The sequence below is a fragment of the Rosa rugosa genome, chromosome 2, assembly GCF_958449725.1.
Source record: "Rosa rugosa chromosome 2, drRosRugo1.1, whole genome shotgun sequence".
Lineage (NCBI taxonomy): Eukaryota > Viridiplantae > Streptophyta > Magnoliopsida > Rosales > Rosaceae > Rosa > Rosa rugosa.
In genome coordinates, this window is record NC_084821.1 from 37,343,498 (window position 1) to 37,362,733 (window position 19,236).

The 19,236-nt window shown below is 39.6% G+C and overlaps 1 protein-coding gene and 2 long non-coding RNA genes across 7 annotated transcripts in view; 2 read left to right on the forward strand and 1 right to left on the reverse strand.

The window, feature by feature from the left end:
- The window catches only part of LOC133728169 (uncharacterized), a 63,190-nt gene that overhangs the window by 4,637 nt on the left and 39,317 nt on the right, over positions 1 to 19,236 (reverse strand). The window lies entirely within an intron of this gene.
- Positions 927 to 4,576, forward strand: LOC133734090 (UDP-glycosyltransferase 88F4-like). 2 transcript variants are annotated; one of them, XM_062161739.1, is made up of 2 exons: positions 927 to 2,383; positions 3,283 to 4,576. In XM_062161739.1, the coding sequence occupies exons 1-2, from the start codon at positions 992 to 994 to the stop codon at positions 3,409 to 3,411; spliced, it is 1,521 nt and encodes a 506-aa protein (XP_062017723.1). In that variant the 5' UTR covers positions 927 to 991; the 3' UTR covers positions 3,412 to 4,576. The 2 variants fall into 2 exon arrangements, with proteins under 2 accessions (XP_062017723.1, XP_062017724.1); XM_062161740.1 differs by lacking the exon at positions 3,283 to 4,576 and having other exon boundaries at positions 927 to 2,570.
- LOC133731862 (uncharacterized) lies at positions 10,420 to 13,133 on the forward strand. 4 transcript variants are annotated; one of them, XR_009856842.1, is made up of 7 exons: positions 10,420 to 11,413; positions 11,566 to 11,649; positions 11,753 to 11,821; positions 11,893 to 12,007; positions 12,272 to 12,360; positions 12,437 to 12,518; positions 12,789 to 13,133. It is a non-coding gene; the product is annotated as an uncharacterized LOC133731862 (long non-coding RNA). The 4 variants fall into 4 exon arrangements; XR_009856840.1 differs by having other exon boundaries at positions 10,432 to 10,876; positions 11,334 to 11,413; positions 11,753 to 12,007; XR_009856839.1 differs by having other exon boundaries at positions 10,423 to 11,413; positions 11,753 to 12,007.

Consider the following 19,236-nt stretch of genomic DNA (forward strand, 5'->3'; position numbering starts at 1 on the left):
AAGGTTATTCACTTAGATTGGTTAACAACTTGTATATATATTTATACGTCCGTCAGAAACCTGGGGGGGGGGGGTCCGGACCCGTCAAACCGAAAGGTAGTTCCGCCCCTGCCAACATGACATACACACATTAACCTTATACATAGCTAGTTGCCAAGTTGGAGTAATTAAGTCAGTATAACATTTTTGAAGTTGATTATTTGTACCCATCCCCGATTTGTTTGTTTCATACTTTCATGTATCTAATTATTAGGAGCTCTAATGAGAATCATAAAAATGAGGACTAGTTAAAGACTTTTTTTTTTTTTTGAGAATGAGTTAAAGACTTTTTAATCAACGGTTTGGGAGACTCACTTTTTTATTACATTATGATAAATTAATCGTTAGATGTTTATGTATGTATGAGTAAATGACTTCTAAAATTTTCTTCTAAATTGCTAATCGTTAAGGTATCGAATTAGATCAAATCAATGGATGAACCAAATCTGTCAAACATGAACCGTTCATATTCGTAACTGATAAATCACGATTATGAATGTCTTAACGATTTTCAATTTAGTTGAAAGATTGCATAAATGATCTTCAAATGAATATCTAAACATGTAACGGTTGATTTACGAAAATGTGATCGAAAAGTAAGTCTCACAAAAATATACTTAACTAGTACTCATTTTAGTAATTCTTAAAACTCCCCTTAAAAAAAAAAAAAAAGCAAAACAAAACAAAGAAATTGCGATCGAGAATTTTCAAATTCAAACAAATAGGGGCACTCTACTGGTCAGCGTTTCAAATCAGAAAAGTCTGACACATCTATGAACGGATTGGTCTGTTAATTGAGTTATTAATTCTATAAACACAACGTGGCACTATATAATTGGTTTGTCTCATTTTCCAAGCCGCCATATAACGACTTTTACCCACCCACACTGTTCAGAACATAAGACTCTCCCTGATCCTCTCTCTCTCTCTCTCTCTCTGTTTAGGATCAACAATGGCGGAAATGAAACAAAGCATAGTGTTATACCCAGCATCACCTGGATCGCACCACATGGTTTCCATAGTCGAACTAGGAAAACTCATCTCCCAACGCCACCCCAACTTGTCCATAACAGTCTTGCTCGACACATCTTCCCCTCTCGCCAAATCCTCATACATCAACCATCTTCTCTCTTCTAACTCTGCTCCCGATCAAGCCCGCATCTCCTTCTTCACTCTCCCCGCACTCAGCCTCCCCCAACCCGACGCCCAAACCAGACCCGAACGCGTACACCAACTCAGGCTTCAAACTGTCCCCAATGTCCTCCAAGCCCTCAAGACCATCTCTCTCACTTCCAAAGTCCTCGCCTTTATCACGTCACTATGGCATCACCCTTACGACCCTGAAATCCCAACTTACTATTACTTCACCTCCTGCGCCTCTGCTCTTGCTCTGTTTCTGTACTTCCCCACTGTCCATGATCAAACGCCGGAGAGCTTCAAGGACCGAAACGACGACGTTGTTGAGTATCCGGGATTGCCAGCGCTCCGAGGCTCCCAAATGCCGGGTCCTATTCTCGACCGCAACGAGGCTGAATATGATTTCTTTCTCTATTTTGCTTCCTGTCTTCCAAAAGCGAAGGGAATTATAACAAACACCTTCCAAGAACTTGAGCCTCGAGCAATCAAGGCCATAAAGGAAGGTGTTTGTGTTCCTAATCATCAAACCCCGCCGTTATATCACATCGGGCCGTTGATTTCCGACTCTGAAAATAGGTCGATCCAAGGCGGTTCGCCTATGCCAACTAACTGTTCCACGTTATGGCTGGATAAGCAGCCGAGTCGGAGTGTGGTGTACTTGTGCTTTGGAAGCAGAGGTACGTTTTCTGAAGAGCAGTTTAAGGAATTGGCTATAGGCTTGGAGAGAAGCAAGTTGAGATTTTTGTGGGTTGTGAAGAGTCAACTGGATTTGGAGGTACTAATGCCACAAGGGTTCTTGGAGAGGACCAAAGATAGAGGTCTTGTAGTCACGTCTTGGGCGCCACAGGTTGCTATTCTAAGCCATGAATCTGTGGGTGGGTTTGTCACTCACTGTGGGTGGAACTCGATCACTGAAGCAGTGACTTATGGAGTGCCAATGGTGGCTTGGCCTTTGTATGCTGAGCAGGAAGTGAACAGTGTGGTGTTGGTGGAGGAAATGAAGCTGGCAATACCGGTATTTGAGGTGCCGTCGAAGTCAAAACAAGGGTTGGTGAGTGCAGATGAGGTGGAGAAGAAGGTGTTGAGGTTGATGGACATGGAGTCGGAGGAAGGGAAAAGTCTAAGAGAAAGGTGTCAAGCTGTCAAGGAAATGGGTTTGGCTGCTTGGAGAAATGGTGGCTCATCCTTCACTTCTTTTTCAGAGCTGGTAAGTTCTTGGATGCACTGAAGAAAACAAAAATATGTACCATAGAAACCAATCTATATGTATGTCTGTTACTTCTTTTGTAAGACAGTATCACCAGATATCAAACCAGAAATGCTTGATGGTTATTGTCGGTAAGATCTTGACATGTTCGAACCATGGATAATTTAGTCCTCTTATTTGAACCTGAGCTTAGTTTGACTGAAAAAAAAAAAAAAAAAAAAATTCTTAGAAGTACAAAGTGATTAGCTACTACTGTTTGAACACCGTTTAGTTTACTCAACAAGTCTATTTGCTTTAGTACTTGGTAGGAATGAGCTAATGTAATGAGAGTTGCTAGCTACCAGCCTTAGAATTATGAGCTACACAGAAAGTGGTATCCGGAAGGAGATTATACTAAATACCAAAAAAGGAAGGAGATTATATTAGAAGTATCTACTATTCTCTTAGTCATGTGAAACTGTGAACATCAGAACATGCATGAAGCCAGAGAGTCAGAGTGCTATCTGCAGATGCTTGAATGCAAGGTTATTTGCATCTATGACAATGAACTTTGAAACCTCTGCTTACTATAACAACCCTGATTGCACTATAATATTGGTTATTCCAGCTGTTGTGTGGAATACGTGTCTCCTATGATGTAGTTGCATCTGCTGTTTAGAGATGGCTGTTGATATTTGGTGCTGATGCAGTGACAGTTTGTGGGGGCTGGTTGTTTTAGCTCCAATTGCCTTCTCAGTCGCTTTACCCTCTCTGCAATTTTAAGTAGTTTGTATAGGGAACAGCTAAGTAGTTTGCAATTTTAAGTAGCTGTTAGTTTGCATTACCCCCTCTTACTGTATTGTATCTTGCTTCAATCAAGAGCAACAGCTAAGGTACTGACAAATAAATTTCCTCTGTAGATGGAATTAACCACTCTAGGAGACCAACTGCAGACCCATTTCCACATAAGCAAACCTTGGTTTGTCACATTAATAGTTCATTTTGCCTCGTTGAAGGTGCATCGCATGCTATACCACAATAAGGGTTAGTAGCATGCCGCTCCCCTTTGTTCATTAGCTGTGTACCATTTTGCCTTCTGAGCTTATTGATCCAATTACACGGAGTTGGGATTTAAATCTTATTACCAGGTACTTCTCTCAGGCTGATATTGATCTTATTCTAAATATTCCTTTGAGTAGGACTGTAGGGGGAGATAGACAGATTTGGCATTTCCATAAAAACTGAGTGTTTACTACAAATAGTGCGTACTATGTGGCGAAGGATCTTGTACTTGGGGTAGTTTTAGTGCCTCCATTAGCGATTGATCCTATAAACTTATAAAGGCAGTTTGGAAGGCTATATGGAGGGCGGCAGCAAATATATTGCCTGCTAGAATGAGTCTTAGTTCTAAAGGTTATGTAGGGGAGATGGGATGTGTGCTATGTGACCATGATATGGAGAATAGTCTCCATGATAATGAGTCTTAGTTCCAATGCCCATACGCACAGGAGGTGTGGAATAGAGTGGGGTTGCAGGGACTTGGGGGGATGCCTTCCAATTTTCAGGAATGGCTACTGGAGATAGTATCCAATTTAAACAAGGAACAATTAAATAAGGTCTTCATGCTATTATGGGGCATTTGGAGGAGCAGAAATACCAAGATATGGGAACAAAAGGCACAACTTGTTTCTGAGGTTGTGATTTTCACTCTTGGGTGGTATGAGGAGTTTAAAATATGTCATACTCAACCTAAGGTTACAACTCAACAATCTGTGCAGTGGACCAAACCAAGTTTTGGTTGGTTGAAAATAAATTGTGATGGTGCGTATCAAGGTTCAAATCGACGTGGAGGAGCTGGTTTCGTCGTTCGAAACAGTGAGGGTGCTTTTCAGTCCGGCGCTGCTAGGCTATGTGCACAGTTGACCTCTCCGTTCCATGCGGAGTTGAGTGCACTGCAGTAAGGTATCAAGTGGGCACTGTCCTTGCATTATGCGCATGAGTGCTTTGAAACGGACTGCTCTCTGTTGGTCTAAGACTCCAAGCTATCCATTAAGATGGGGCTAAATTTGTCTAATATGAGTATACTCATACATGACATAAAGACGTTATTGAAGGACCATCCGGGTTTCTTATGTCCCAAGAGAAGCCAATATAGTTGCTCATTTATGCGCCTCCTATACTTCAAGGAATAGTGATAACTAAATTTGACTTTTAACAGCTTCTGAATTTATAAAGGATGTCATTCGTAATGATTGTAATCTTTAATGTTTTAATAAAATTTCTTTAAAAAAAAAAAACTTATCATTATTACATTTGTTTGCATTCAATTATCAGTTGTCATTTTCTTTGTTAAATTGTACACAATTTAATTATCATATGTGTTTCTTCTTTTACATGAGCCACAATTAGGTTTTCTACAAATGGGTTGATAATATAGCATAAAGGTTGACTTTTCTACTCCCCTCTGTCTTTCGTTTACTTAATTATTGCTGATAACAGCTTAATTTTTCTCCAAGGATATGTATATGAAAGTCAACATTTGAGACGTATCTAGGGTTTTCTACTATAGTTGCCATCGTACCAATCATACGCCACCATGTAAGAAAACAAAACACATCAAGATTTTAGAAAATTAAAATGATTTTTAGAAAAGAAAAAAAAAACCATTAACCCACCCACTCTTACATATGCCAGTGAGAATCGAACCCATAATCTTTACAATGCTAAATTTATAACTTACCAATAGATCACAGCTCACAGGCATTAGTGTCAATATTACTTGGTCTAGTGGCATTAGTGCTTAATTTGTAAGTAGAAGGTCATGAGTTTGACTTGTGGATTAGTTATTATACATTCTCGGTTGTAATATTATCGGTTGTTTATTGACATTTAAAAAAGAATATTAAGTATTTTCTTTAGGGGAAATATCACCAATGATCACTGAGTTATGACTTATTCGACACTTAACTCACTGTATTTTCCAAAATATCACTTAACTCACTCAGTTTTACGTCCGTCTTTCACTTAACTCACTGCCGTTAATTCTACCGTTAGAAGCCGTTAAAATTGAGGGTATATTTGTCAAAACACTTAAAAATCATTTTTAACTTAAAAAAACTACATTTATTAGACTTTTTTTTCAATTTTTTTAAATTTCTGAAATTTCTAATAAAAAATGATTTTTTTTAACTTAAATATAATTTGAAAAAAATTGTCTTTTTTTTTTTTTTTTAAAAAAGTTAGAAATGTATTTTTTTAGTGTTTAGATAAATATACCCTCAATTTACATTTATTAGACTTTTTTCAATTTTTTAAATTTATGAGATTTCTAATAACAAATGATTTTTTTAACTTAAATATAATTTGAAAAAAAAAATTTGTCTTTTTAAAATAAAAAAAAGAAGTTAGAAATGCATTTTTTTAGTGATTAGACAAATATACCCTCAATTTTAATAGCTTTTAACGGCAAAATTAACGACAGTGAGTTAAGTGAAAGACGGATGTAAAACTGAGTGAGTTAAGTGATATTGTTGAAAATACAGTGAGTTAAGTGTCGAATAAGTCATAACTCAGTGACCATTGGTGATGTTTTCCCTTTTCTTTATGTTTAAGGATATCTCTATTTGTGTTTGGCCCAAACTCTAGGTTACTTGACCTAGTGGTAATAGGGTTAAATTAGAAGGATCTAGATTCCTATTCAATGTACGATTACTTTCCTTGTACGATTGAGATTCTATGCATTGTAATCCTCTATATAAAGAGGCCCCTATTATCAATGAGAATACACAGCAAATTCCTCTCAATTTCAGTTTCTCTACAACACGTTATCAGCACGAGCCCTAACCCTAGCTTTAGAAAACAAAATCCCAGAAATTGATCAAGCTCCACCGGATTAGCCTTGCCTGCGCTACTACTGCCCCCGCAGCCCCCGCGTCGCAACTCAACGCTAACCCTACCAGGTTAGCCTCGCTGCCCATGCAGCGGCCGCAAGCCCTGCTTGCCTTCTGCCCTCGCGCGCTCGCCTGCCCTAGCGACCGCGACTCACCAGCGACCTCACGGCATCCCCGCAGCATCCTCGCGGCATCGTGGCATCCCTACAGCGACCTCGCGGCATCCTTGCAGCATCCTCGCGGCCCTGCATTCTCGCAACACTGCGACCCTGCGACACAGTCCACATTCGCAACCCCGCGACACGCCCACGATATCGCGACCCCCGCGACACCGCGACCTCGTGCCCTCGCGACTCCGCGATTCCGCGACCCTCGCGTCTTCGCTACCACGCTGCAATCCTACAAGTCTGCATACTTGCACTAGGACTGAAGCTTGTCTCCAATCCTACGACAAGGACCATATGTGTTCTGCAATCCTAAGAGGTAAACTTTTCTAAAAGTTCCTGTTTTTGAAGTTTTTCATTTTTTTCTTCTTTTCTCGGGGACTTGCAACCTCCCCTCTTCTACCCCCCTTTCTTCTTCATAGGGGAGACCGAATTAAGACGAACTGTGGGGGTTCGTGCTCACTCCAAGCTTGGAGCTTGTAGAGTCCTCCAAACTTAGAGTCTGTAGAGAATTTATGATCGACCACTTGCATCATTGTTTCGATATAATCCAATCCCTCTTGGAATCGAATTTCTTGGAAGCGACTACGCTCGGAAATTCCTAATTTCTTGGAAGCGATTACGCTCAGAAATTTTATATGTTTTCGTGGTAGCCTATTTCGCTCCGAAACTAACCCTAATTTCTTGTTCTCTTTCAGGATGAGTAACCTGAACAAATTGGACTTTGCTCCATTGGGAACAACTGGCTCTGAATATCACAGGTGGGTTCGTGATGTCCGCCAGCATCTCAAGGCCGATGGAATCCTGGATACGATTCTCGAGCCTAGCCAGGACGTGCTAACTGTTGAGCAAGCTCAAGCTTTGGAAGCAAATAGAGCAGCCTTAGAGGCAAATAAGGCGAAAGCCATCATCCTAATGACTCCTCGTATGGATGATTCGCTCCAGTACGAGTGTATGAATGAAGAAGACCCCAGAAGGCTGTGGGCCTCACTCGAAGAAAGATTTGGCAACGTCCGTGACTCCTTCCTTGCTTCCTGACCTAGAAGTGAGATGGCATAGCCTCCGCTCCTATGATTTCAAGTCAATTCTTGACTACAACTCGGAAGTACTTCGCATTAAATCCTTAATGGAATTCTGTGGTAAAGAGATCACACATGCGATGTTGATTGAGAAGACTCTCTCCACTTTCCCCGTCTCTGCATTGATGGTTGCTAAGAACTATCGAATCGATGTTAATGCAAGACGAATCACAAGGTTTCATGAGCTCATTGGAGCTATGAATGTCGCTGAAAAGCATGACAACATCCTTGTGAAGAACTATAATTCGAGATCCGTGGAAATAGAGCATATTCCGGAATCCAATTATAGTCGTGCCCCTAAGAAAAGGCGCCAAGAGCAAAACCCTAACATTAGGGATACTTCTGGACTTTCTGGTCCATATAATCGCTCTACTTGGGAAGGTAATCGCCAAAATAGGCGAACACGGAACCGAAGAGGTCAATGTGGAAAGAGAGAGGGAGGCAACGCCTCTGGCCATGTTGGTGGCTCCACCAACACTAAGAGCCATCCTAATGACGCTTTCAAAGCGCCTCAATCAATGGAGTTTGAGAAAAGAGATGTATGTTCTCAATGTGGAGTGTCTGATCATTGGGCACACATTTGTAGAGCTCGTGAAGAAATTGTCACCGCCTACAAAACATATTGTGAAGCAAGAGAAGCTCACTATGTAGAACAAGAAGATCAAGAAGATGATCTAGAGTGAAGGGTTGAAGACTACGAATCTGGCTGGGATCAATAGATCGCCAATTCTGTTTAAGTCTTTATTTTCCAAGAGATGTAGGCAATTGCCATATTATTTTTGTAGTAGATGCCTATGGTTTAGTCTTTCTTCAAAGTAGGCGTACTCAATGTAAATGTGATGTCTAGGAAGGTTTTGAGATAAGTGGTAATTAAGCGAGCTTTGCTCCACCGACATCTCCCTACTCACCTGGTCACATTTGCGTTGGAATTACCGAAAGAAGTTAGACGACTACCATTGTTTTGCATTAGCTAAGCATTTGGATTAGATTCTCCTAATGGTTAAGAGACAATGATGTACTCCGTTGGCTTATGAATAAAATTTTGAGTTTTTTTTTTTTTTTTTTTTAAAAAAAAAAAACCCCACCCCATTCCCACCCTTGATGGGGCTCGAACTCCTGACCTCTTATATATGAGACCAAAGCCTTACCACCCCACCAAACACACACACCCAAGAATAAAATTTTGAGTTCTTTTCATTATGACTCCATTTTGATTCATGAGCATGTTACTTTGTGACTACGATGGCTGGGCCATCAGTATTAATTCAAGGACATGGAATAGCCCAAGTTCTCTTTGCCAAATGGCACCTTGATTCATGTCACAGAAACTCTCTACGCTCCTAGGGCAACTCGCACCTATGGATAGCCAACGGATTCCATGCGAAAACGCATGTAGAGAACATAAATGAGTTCCTTTGCAATGCCTCTAATGATTGCGAACGAAGGCGCATCTTAGAGAAGTTTATGTGTCTCTCTAGTGGACTCTATGTCACTATTCGAGCTATTAAATCTAATAAAGTTATGAGAGAAGATCTCTTGGATTTAGACACATATTGGCTTTGTCTCGACAGGATAAGTCACCCTGGTCATGATATGGTGATCCGTCTACTAAAGACTTCACATGGACACCCTCGAGCGAAATGAAGCAAGAATCAAAAATTGATTCCTGGACTTAGCAAGACCACAACAATTGCAGCATCTGGCGCTGCAGCTGTCTTGGAGCGCCATATGGCCGCCCAAGTCCCTTGTGACAACGCCATATTTGGCGCTACCCATGGCCATGACGCCATGGATGTCAATCCCCATGGTTATAACGCCATGGATGCCACTTCCCATGGTCATGACACCATGATGGGTGATGTAGTCACAAACTTTGCTTCAATATGCGTTTCAAACGCTCAGGCCCAACCAAAACTCTCCTTGGTTGCTTCTAAGGCCTCTCGCTCATTTTACAAAGCCACTTCCTTGGTTGCATCATATGGATGCAACGGATATGAAAATACTCATTATGTTCTTACATAGAATCCGTAGGGATTCTGTGGACTGATTCCACCAACTTGCGGACGTTTAAATATCTCATGATGTTGGTTGATATGCAAACACGCTGGTCACGTGTTGTGCCATTGTCCACTTGTAATGCTGCTTATGAAACACTCCTAGCACACATCATATGACAACGGGCTCACTCCCCGTATCATCCTATTCAGTCAATTGGATTTGACTATGCTAGTGAGTTTACATCGAAGACTTTCGATAGTTATTGCATTTGGGACTGATGTTGGACATCATATTCCCATGAGCACACCCAAATGGTCTCGCGGAAACGACTACGATGGTAGTCCGGACATTGGTAATGCGCACCAATCTCCGCCTGGGGTGATGCAATATCACATGCAGCTATGCTAATTCGTCTACGACCTACCGCCACTCAATGTCTCTCTGCGTTACAGCTAGTGACTGGGTACAAGTATTTTGTACTTACGCACATTTGAGTGAGCTATTTATGTGCCAATTGCGCCGCCACAGTGCTCTATAATGGGTCCTTACAAACGAATGAGCAACTCAGTTGGATTTGAGACTCCAACAATCGTCCGCCACTGAATGCCCTTGCTAGGCGCACTACCAGAAAACTTGTCTTTTACGACACGCAAATTACGGCGTGCATGGCATGCACGCCGTAAAAGACTGTCTTTTACGGCGTGTTTTTATGTGCGCTGTAAAAGACTTCTCTTTCTGATCTTTTACGACGTGCATTTCGTGTGTGCCCTAAATGTCATATTATATTTACGGCGCACATATAATGTGTGCCGTAAAAGACTTCTCTTACTGATCTTTTACGGCATGTTTTTCATGTGCGCCGTAAAAGACTTTCCAATTTGATGTTTTTGCTTTTTTTATGTGCGTCGTAAATGCCAAAAAATTTGAAGAGCCCGCTATTATTTTTGGCTCAAATTCTAATTTCCCTCTTTACTGGAAGTTTGCTATGAAAACCAGAAGATTCGCCCTCGCCTCAAAAGAAAAGAAAAAAATTCTCCCAAAGTTCTTTCGTCCTCCCTCTCTATCCATCATCGCAAACACCCAAAATCACCTACCCATGTAATCGTCGGATCTTCCACCTTCGAATTTTCGATCTTCCACCTCTCCCTCGCCCTCTCCGCCTTCTCTCCCGTCTACAACTACGTCTTCGACTACAGCTCCACCGTGGACTCCACCTTCGACGATGGCCGCCGCTTCGTTCCGGACTTGTCCACTTCAGCTCGCTCAATTTCACTCCGAAACCAAAACCCCAATCCCAATTCCCCCCAAATTTACCAAACCGCTAAGGTTTTCCGGTGGCCGTCCTAGTATGAGTTCCAGATCCGCGACCTGGGCACCCACATGGTACGACTCCATTTCCAGAGCTTCAATTCTTGTAATTTTGATTGGAATAGTGCTCAGTTTCATGTCTTGGTCAATGGGTTTGTGGTTCTGAAAGTCAGTAACTTTGGATTTGAGGGTGTATTAGGTCCAATGGTTAGGGAGTACTTGATTTGGGTCAGTACTGAAAAGCTTGTAATTCGATTTGTTCTTGATAAAAATTCAAGCTTTGCGTTTGTGAATGCGATTGAGGTCGTTCTGCACCTACGGACCTTGTTGCTAATACTGCAATGTATGTGAGTGATGGGAAAGTTGTGGGTTTCAATGGGTTGGCTAAGCAAGCTCTTCACGTTGTGCATATGGTCAATGTGGGAGGTCATAAAGTGACGCCCTTTAATGATATTCTGTGGAGGACTTGGATTACTGATTTAAATAGCTAAAATGGGTCTGGTTTTGTTTTAATTGTTTATCTATCTGAAAGTGGATTACTGGGAATACAAGTGGTGGCTGAATTGCTTCTAGGGTAGCATTTGCCTCCGAAATCGATGACTAGATATGGATGTAAGTACTTTGATCAATTGCATTCTATCTGCTTTTCATTTGCTTTGTTATTTGATTGTGCAAAAGTTAAATTGGTTATGAAATATTTGAAGACGCAATTTGGGTATTCTAGTTGAGAATTGTTTTGAACTAATTCAATTTGCTATCTGCAGGCTCTTCATATATATTTGGACAAGCTTTTCAATTAGTATGTTGTTATAATCCTCTCCATGACTTTTTTCCTGTTTTTCAGAGAGGTGAGGCTTTTTCCATGATTTGGCATTGTGGTTCTAACATTTATGCTCGTTTATGGTTGGGGTGAATTTGAATTTGATTTGGTGTTTGCTTTTATTTTGCCAGGTTATTCCACAAGCAATATGCACTAGATATGGACTTGTTGTGGGTTCCAACCAATATGTTATCACTTGGGTGAGACAGTTTGAATTTATTTATTTATAACTGTCTACCTTAATGTTCATTTTGGTGAAATCATTCTTCAGATACATTTTGGAGAGAACAGCATGCAGAAATGTGAAATTATGCTCAATGATTTGATTGGTTCTAAGAGGAACAACACCAATATTAAAGCAACCATAGCTCAGCCATCTCATACAGGTAGCTTTGAAAATATATATATATATATATATATATATATATATATATATATATATTTTCCTACAGGTGTTATTACTTTTGGGGCTTGCTCTCGTATTACCAGAAGTCTACTATAATTATTTATTTACATTCTTATAGTTTGACATATCTTTTTGGATTCCTGAGTCTTAAGGTTGAGAGAGCACATTAGCTGTTCTATTTTTCATGAATCACTACCGATAATATGAGATTGACACTATATATTGATGGTTAATGCTGTCTCAGTTGGAATTGCAATTTGAAGATAGAGAAATGCAGTTCATGGTTGCTCCTCTTCATGCAACAATTATAATGCAATTTCAAGATCAGAAAAGGTAAATGGGAGGAATATCTTAGTATATCGTTTTTGGTTCATTAATTTTTCTCTTTATTGATATTGCCTACTTTCAGCTGGACCTCCAAAGATCTTGCAGCTGCAGTTGGGGTTCCAATAGATACACTTAATCAGAGGATCAATTTTTGGATAAGCAAGGTACGCTAATGGACTCATGCTTTCATATTTCATAATTTTCTTTTTGTTTTTCGATACATACACTCCTTGCTTAGTTGTGACAAACCCTAGTGATTTCAGTCATCTGTTTTATTGAATGAGAAAATAAGTGTTAGACATTGAGCACAAAACTCTAGCTTACATTTGGAAAGACCCAGTAATTCAAGTCATCTATATTGTTATATTTTGAGGCCTTAAACATTGGAAATCAAGATTAAAGCTCTCACTGTTGCCTCTGTTTTCCTATTGAAGGGAATTCTTGCAGAATCACTTGGGGAAGATACTGATGACCATGTGTTTACACTAATGGAAGGGATGATTGGTTCTTGCCTCTGTTTTCTATTCTGCTTCGTCATTTTTTATTTGTAGGACTGCAACTTGGTGAGGCACTAGGGCTGTGAGTTATGTGACAATGAGTTACAATCTTGTAGATAGAGTAGGTGAAAGAAATGAATGTAAAGTAGTGTAGGAAATGGATTCTTCTTTACTTGCAAGCAAATTTTATATGATGTACAATGATTATATAAATGAAGTTTATTAACTAACAAAAATATAGAATCATGAAATAACAAATAAATTGTGAATTTTTTGTTTTTATTTTTTTTTATTTTTCAAACATCATTTGCGGCGTGCATGGTATGTGTGCAGTAAATGTAACTCTCTTTTACGGCACACATGTAACTCATTTACAGCGTGCATGGTAAGTGTATCGTAAATGCAAATCTCTTTTACGGCCCACTTTTGATTCATTTACGACGCATATTGAGACTTATTTACAGTGCACATAATGTGCGCCGTAAATGATAGTTGTCTTTTACGGCATGCCCATTTACGGCATGCATTTGTGGGCTGTAAAATGTCATTTACGGCGCACATTGTGGGCCGTAAAAGACATTTTTTCTGGTAGTGGCGATCTCCTTACCGCTAGATTTGCGGATGTCACTTTGATGAGACAGTCTTCCCGTCGTTAGGGGGAGATACGAACACGAATGTTCAACAGGAACGACAGGAATTGTCGTAGTCTGTCCCCACTATGTCTCATCTCGATCCCTGTTAAAGTGACGAGATCACACAAATATGCTGCAAACATGCCTGCAAGGATGGACGTCCCTACGAGAGGACGTAGCGCCACCCTACACAGAGGTAGGCATGGCGCCAACGCCATAGAGAGTGGCACTCTGACGTTACAGGCCATGGCCCCAGCTAGGATGCATGGGAGGCCCGTGGGTTCGAAGGATACTTTGGCACATTCCAATCCTTTGATCATCGACACTCAAAATCCGTCTCATGAGAATCTTCCAGGTTATGGTTATCGTTGGGGGACGCCTCAACGTTAGAACCCTATTCCTGAGAATATAGAGCTCTATGAAAACTTACACTAGTGTACATGAGATGTGGGATAGAAACTCCATCATAATTGATGATGTAGTCGCGCATTTCGTTACGCATGAGTTTGTTGAGTCTGATGATATCGAACCACGCTCCGTTGATGAATGAATGCCAACGTAGAGAGATTTGGCCTAAATGGAAAAGATGTGATCCAGGTTAAGATGGATTCTCTAACGAAGAGGAAGGTTTTCGAGCTAGTGATGCCAACACCTCCTAACATAAAACCTATTGACTACTGGGTCTTCGTTAGAAAGCGTGCTGAGAAAAAGAGATGACAATCTCGCCTTATGGCGCAAGGCTTCTCACAAAACGCCCTGGAATCGACTACGATGAGACATATTCTCTCGTAATGGATGTCATTGCACTCCACTACCTTGTCAGTTTGGTAGTTTTCGAATAACTGAACATGCAGCTTACAAATGTGGTCACTACGTATCTCTATGGGGATCTAGATACGGAATATACATGAAGGTTCATGGTGAACTTCATTTACCCAAGTCAAGTGGCTCTAGACCACGGAGCGCGTTTACAAAGAGGTTGAAACGCTCACTAAAGTGACTACTTGATTGGGAAGGGATATGCCCACACGTTTCCATAACAAGTTTCGGATTCTATCGCGGTTCATGTTGGACATGATCTTCATTGGAAGCCCTTAAAGAGTTAAGGGAAACCGCTGAACACTAGAAATCCGAGTTTGAGATGAAGGATTTTGGGAGAACACGATTATGTCTCGGTTTGGAACTTGAGCATCGTGTTGATAGATGCTTAGGCATTTTGACAAGGTCAAGCCTTTAAGCACCCCCATGATCGTTCGTAGTCTTGATCCTGAAAAGGATCCTCTTCGTCAAAAGGATGATGACGAAGATGTGCTAGAGGCAGAAGTGTCTTACTTGAGTACAATAGGCGCATTATTGTACTTAGTTAAATGCACAAGACCGGACATCTCATTTGCAGTATGCTTGTTAGCTAAGATATAGCTCTGCGCCAACGCGACGCCATTAGATTGGTGTAAAAGATATCTTTCAGTACTTGAGATGTACGATTGATATAGGCTTGTTCTATCCCTACAGAGAGATGATGGATTCGGACCCATCACACACCAGGAACGCCGCCAACACTGGCCTGCGTCCACTATCCCCATCCCAAAACGACATGTGTTTTGGAAGGTTTAGCTGATGTTGGGTATCTCTCTGACCCACACAAAGGTCATTCCCAAAATGGTTAAGTGTTCACCATGGGTAAAGACCGTGATATCTTGGAGGTCTACAGAAATAGACCCTAGTCGCTATATCTTCGAACAATGCAGAGACTATTGCTCTTCACGAAGAGATTCGTGAATGTATATGGATTGGATCCATAATTACGCATGTTCGAACAATTGTGATTTGAAGTCTACCATAGATGAGCCTACGAGCATTTAGGATAATGCTGCTTGTTTTGAACAAATGAAGCAAGGCTACATCAAAGCGACAACACCAAGCTTAATCAGCAACAACAGACTCTCCTCAAGATCAAAGTGAACTAGATTCAATCTGAGGTCAGTATGACAGACTTGCTCACTAAGTCATTGCCTAAATTCCACTTTCGAGAAACATGTTGGTAGCATCGATTGCGGAAGATATCCGAACTCCCATGACCATAGTCATCAGGGGGAGATGCAGTCATCAGGGAGAGATGCAGACATCAGGGGGAGATGTCTACATGTATGGTCTCGAAACGTGAAGGGTGTGTTGTGCTCTTTTTCCCCTTCGACCGAGGTTATTTTTGTCCCACTGGGTTTTTGTTACTCGGCAAGGTTTTTAACGAGGCAACGAGAGAAGCACCGCGTTTGGACAACACAAGGGGGAGTGTTTAAGGATATCTCTATTTGTGTTTGGCCCAAACTCTAGGTTACTTGACCTAGTGGTAATAGGGTTAAATTAGAAGGATCTAGATTCCTATTCAATGTACGATTACTTTCCTTGTACGATTGAGATTCTATGCATTGTAATCCTCTATATAAAGAGGCCCCTATTATCAATGAGAATACACAGCAAATTCCTCTCAATTTCAGTTTCTTTACAACACTTTAACATTTATCTTTTACAGGATACATAGGTAATACTTGTGTTTTTGTATAAGTTGAGCTAAACCCGATATAACGAGGTTGGTGAACTGAGTTGGTCTTCGATTGCTTTTTTTCTTTAAGTAAAAGTTACAAATTTTAATTGTATTTGTAATCATATATATCAATATTGTAATAGTAATAAACTAATTATTTTACCAAATAAGTAAATCTTCATTGGATTATGATTTTGGTGTAATTACAATTCGTTGAACCATAGTCTAACTGTCTAAGTATCATACTGAAAATGTAGTTTTCATGGAATATGATGTGGTAAATAATTACATATTTACAAAATACATGTATAGAATTTGGTATGAAACTTATTAGGTAAATTTTGTAGGTCCAAATCCTAAACTTTAGACGACGAATTCATACACTAGGGTTAACTCTGATGATTGAAAAAGCACTTGTACAATTTTCTTTTATGTTGAATCAGAATATTATGATGAAATGCTTACACTAGGGTTAACTCTGATGATTGAAAAAGCACTTGTACAATTTTCTTTTATGTTGAATCAGAATATTATGATGAAATGCTTAAGGAGGCAACTTTATCACAATATTACTTGGTCTAGTGGCATACGTGCTTAATTTGTAAATGGAAGGTCCTGACTTTGAGGTGTAGATTAGTTATTAACATTCACATTTGTTAATTGACATATCTTAAAAAAAAAAGGTTAAGTACTTCCTTTAACATCTTTCGTTTATAGGGTACATAAGTAACTAACCATGAATATATTTTGAAATAAGTAATAGTTGTGCTTTTGTATAAGTTGAGTTGAACTCGATATAACGAGAGGTTGGTGAACTGAGTTATTCGTCTATTGCTCGTTTTGCTTTAAATAAAAAATTACAGATTTTAGTTGGATTCATATATATCTATGTTGTTCTAGTAATAAACTAATTATTTTACCATATAAGTAAATCTTCATTGGATTATGATTTGGCATAATTACAATTCATTGAACCATAGTCTAAGTATTTGACTGAAAATGTAGTTTTCATGGAATATGATTTTGGTAAATAATAAAAAATTTATGGTATACATATATAGAATCTAGTATGAAACTTATTAGGTACATTTTGTTGGTTCAAAGCATATAGACAATGCTAGTATAGTATGTCGACTCATAGGTGTTCAAGAAAATGCTATAAATAGGGATCTAGAGCTACATCCTCACAACACTAGTCGTTCTTCACATATGTCCTATAGCTAGTATACAGTCTTCTGCTCTCTCTTTTTTTTTTCAATTCTTTTTTCTTGATTTCTAGGCATTATATCTCCTAGTTGATCGAATTTCAGATTAGGTTGACATAGCATAGAATTTCTAAAGTATTTCAGTGCTCGTGTAACTTGTTTATGGTACAAAAGAAACTATAGGAGGTCTAACATTAGCTTGTCTTTAAATTCTTCATATATTTTCCTCCTGATATCAACCAATATTCTAGATAGCGTCTCTAGAGTCATGTCCAAATCACCATTGAGTTCTCAAGTCACTTGAGACACAAACACAAATACATATATCTTTTGCTTCCCCCTCATGAATGCCTTAAAAGGCGCATATCGAATCAATGATTTACCAAAGTTAATGTAAGTCTTTCTTTATAAATTAGTATCATTTTGATCCATGATCTATACATAGTATATATAACATGGTTATAATATCTGTAATATGTTTACAGTCTCCATCCCATTGAGGTTTGGTCATGGACTTTCGTTCTGGAATTTTATCATGAATAGTCCTTCCTTACTCTTGGGAACGTTCATTGATCTTCAGAATGCTCTCTCTCTCTCTCCATCTCTCATTATTTTGATTCATGATGATGATGATATGACTAACATGGACGTACTTTTTATATGTACTTACGGTTTCTTGGGGTGAGTTTCTGGAATCAGGGTTAGAGAACTAGTGGCGCAGCGCTAGCTCCAATGTCAAGAGGACGGCAGAGCCGTCTTAAAAGTTTTGGAGGCCCTGTGCGAGATAGAAAATATGACCCTCTTTACGCGATTATACATGAATATATCATTGAAAATTTTTGTTATATATAAACACAGATTTGCTCACCTAAGGGACAGTTTTAAGGGACTGTGAGAGACAAATGCATCTCAACCACATGTATTAAATATAAATTTTTTGGCCCTCTTATCGTATATTATTATTCCACTTCTTTAAAAACAAAAAAAAATTAAAGAGAAAGAGGACTAAAGCTTGTTAACAAAAATCATTTACAGACAAAATTACAATTGAATTATGAATTATTAACGAAGATAAATACAATACTATCCAAAAGAAAGAAATAAATGAAACAAGGATCAAGGATAAATGTAATATCTACCAGAACAAGAAAATGGAGGCAGAAAAAGGGGCCTAAAACGAAATAAAAAGCAAATCATCTGCAACGAGGAAAAGAGGCCCAAAAGAACAAGAAAATGGGGGTAGGAAAAGGGGCCTAAAACGAAATAAAAAGCAAATCAGCTGCAATGAGAATTGAACTTGTACTACTAAGTTGGAAAGAGAGCTAATTGCCAACTGAACTACAAAACTTTCAACTAGTGAGGGCCCTTTCATAAATAATATAGATGTACAAAGAAGTGAATATAGGGCCCCAAAATTTGGGGGCCCTGTTCCATCGCACACTTTGCACAGCCTCTAAGCCGGTTCTGAGAGGACCAGTATTGGGCGACCTGACCCCTAGTCTTTTAAATGTTTACAAGGTGCTCTTTGTCTAAAGGAAGGGCCATTTCCAAATAGATTTTGTTGGTGAGCCCTATAATTGAATCCATGCAAAGCGTTGGTGACCCCAATGTACAATTGCTAGTGCAGGTTGATCATCAAATTCATATACTATCACGCGGTATGGTAGTTGAAATGTAGTGATATTCGGCCTAGAATAGCTATTGCCAAGACTTGCTGGGTTGGAATAACCAACCTATAGGTGTTGAAGACCTAGGGTTATTATTATGTGAATGATACACTGAGATTGGAAGAGCATGGATAAGACTTGAAGTAGGACTACCAGAGCCCATTTGGTTTTCGTTATTGTAAGGGAGAGACATGGTAAAAGCTAAATGAGACTCTGACTGATATTAGAATTTGAAGAGGCTGGTTGAGAGCAGGTAGTGTTCTACACAATGCTAGTGCTGCTTTTGTATGGACTTAGGCCTCGTTTGGTTCGCGGAAAGTAAGCATCAGGAAAGGAAAG

Excerpts from the sequence above, each read along its gene's own strand:
- LOC133734090 (XM_062161739.1), top strand. The coding sequence starts at position 992 with ATGGCGGAAATGAAACAAAGCATAGTGTTATACCCAGCATCACCTGGA. Across the intron at positions 2,384-3,282 it reads TCACTTCTTTTTCAGAGCTG|ATGGAATTAACCACTCTAGG; the intron begins GTAAGTTCTTGG and ends TTTCCTCTGTAG.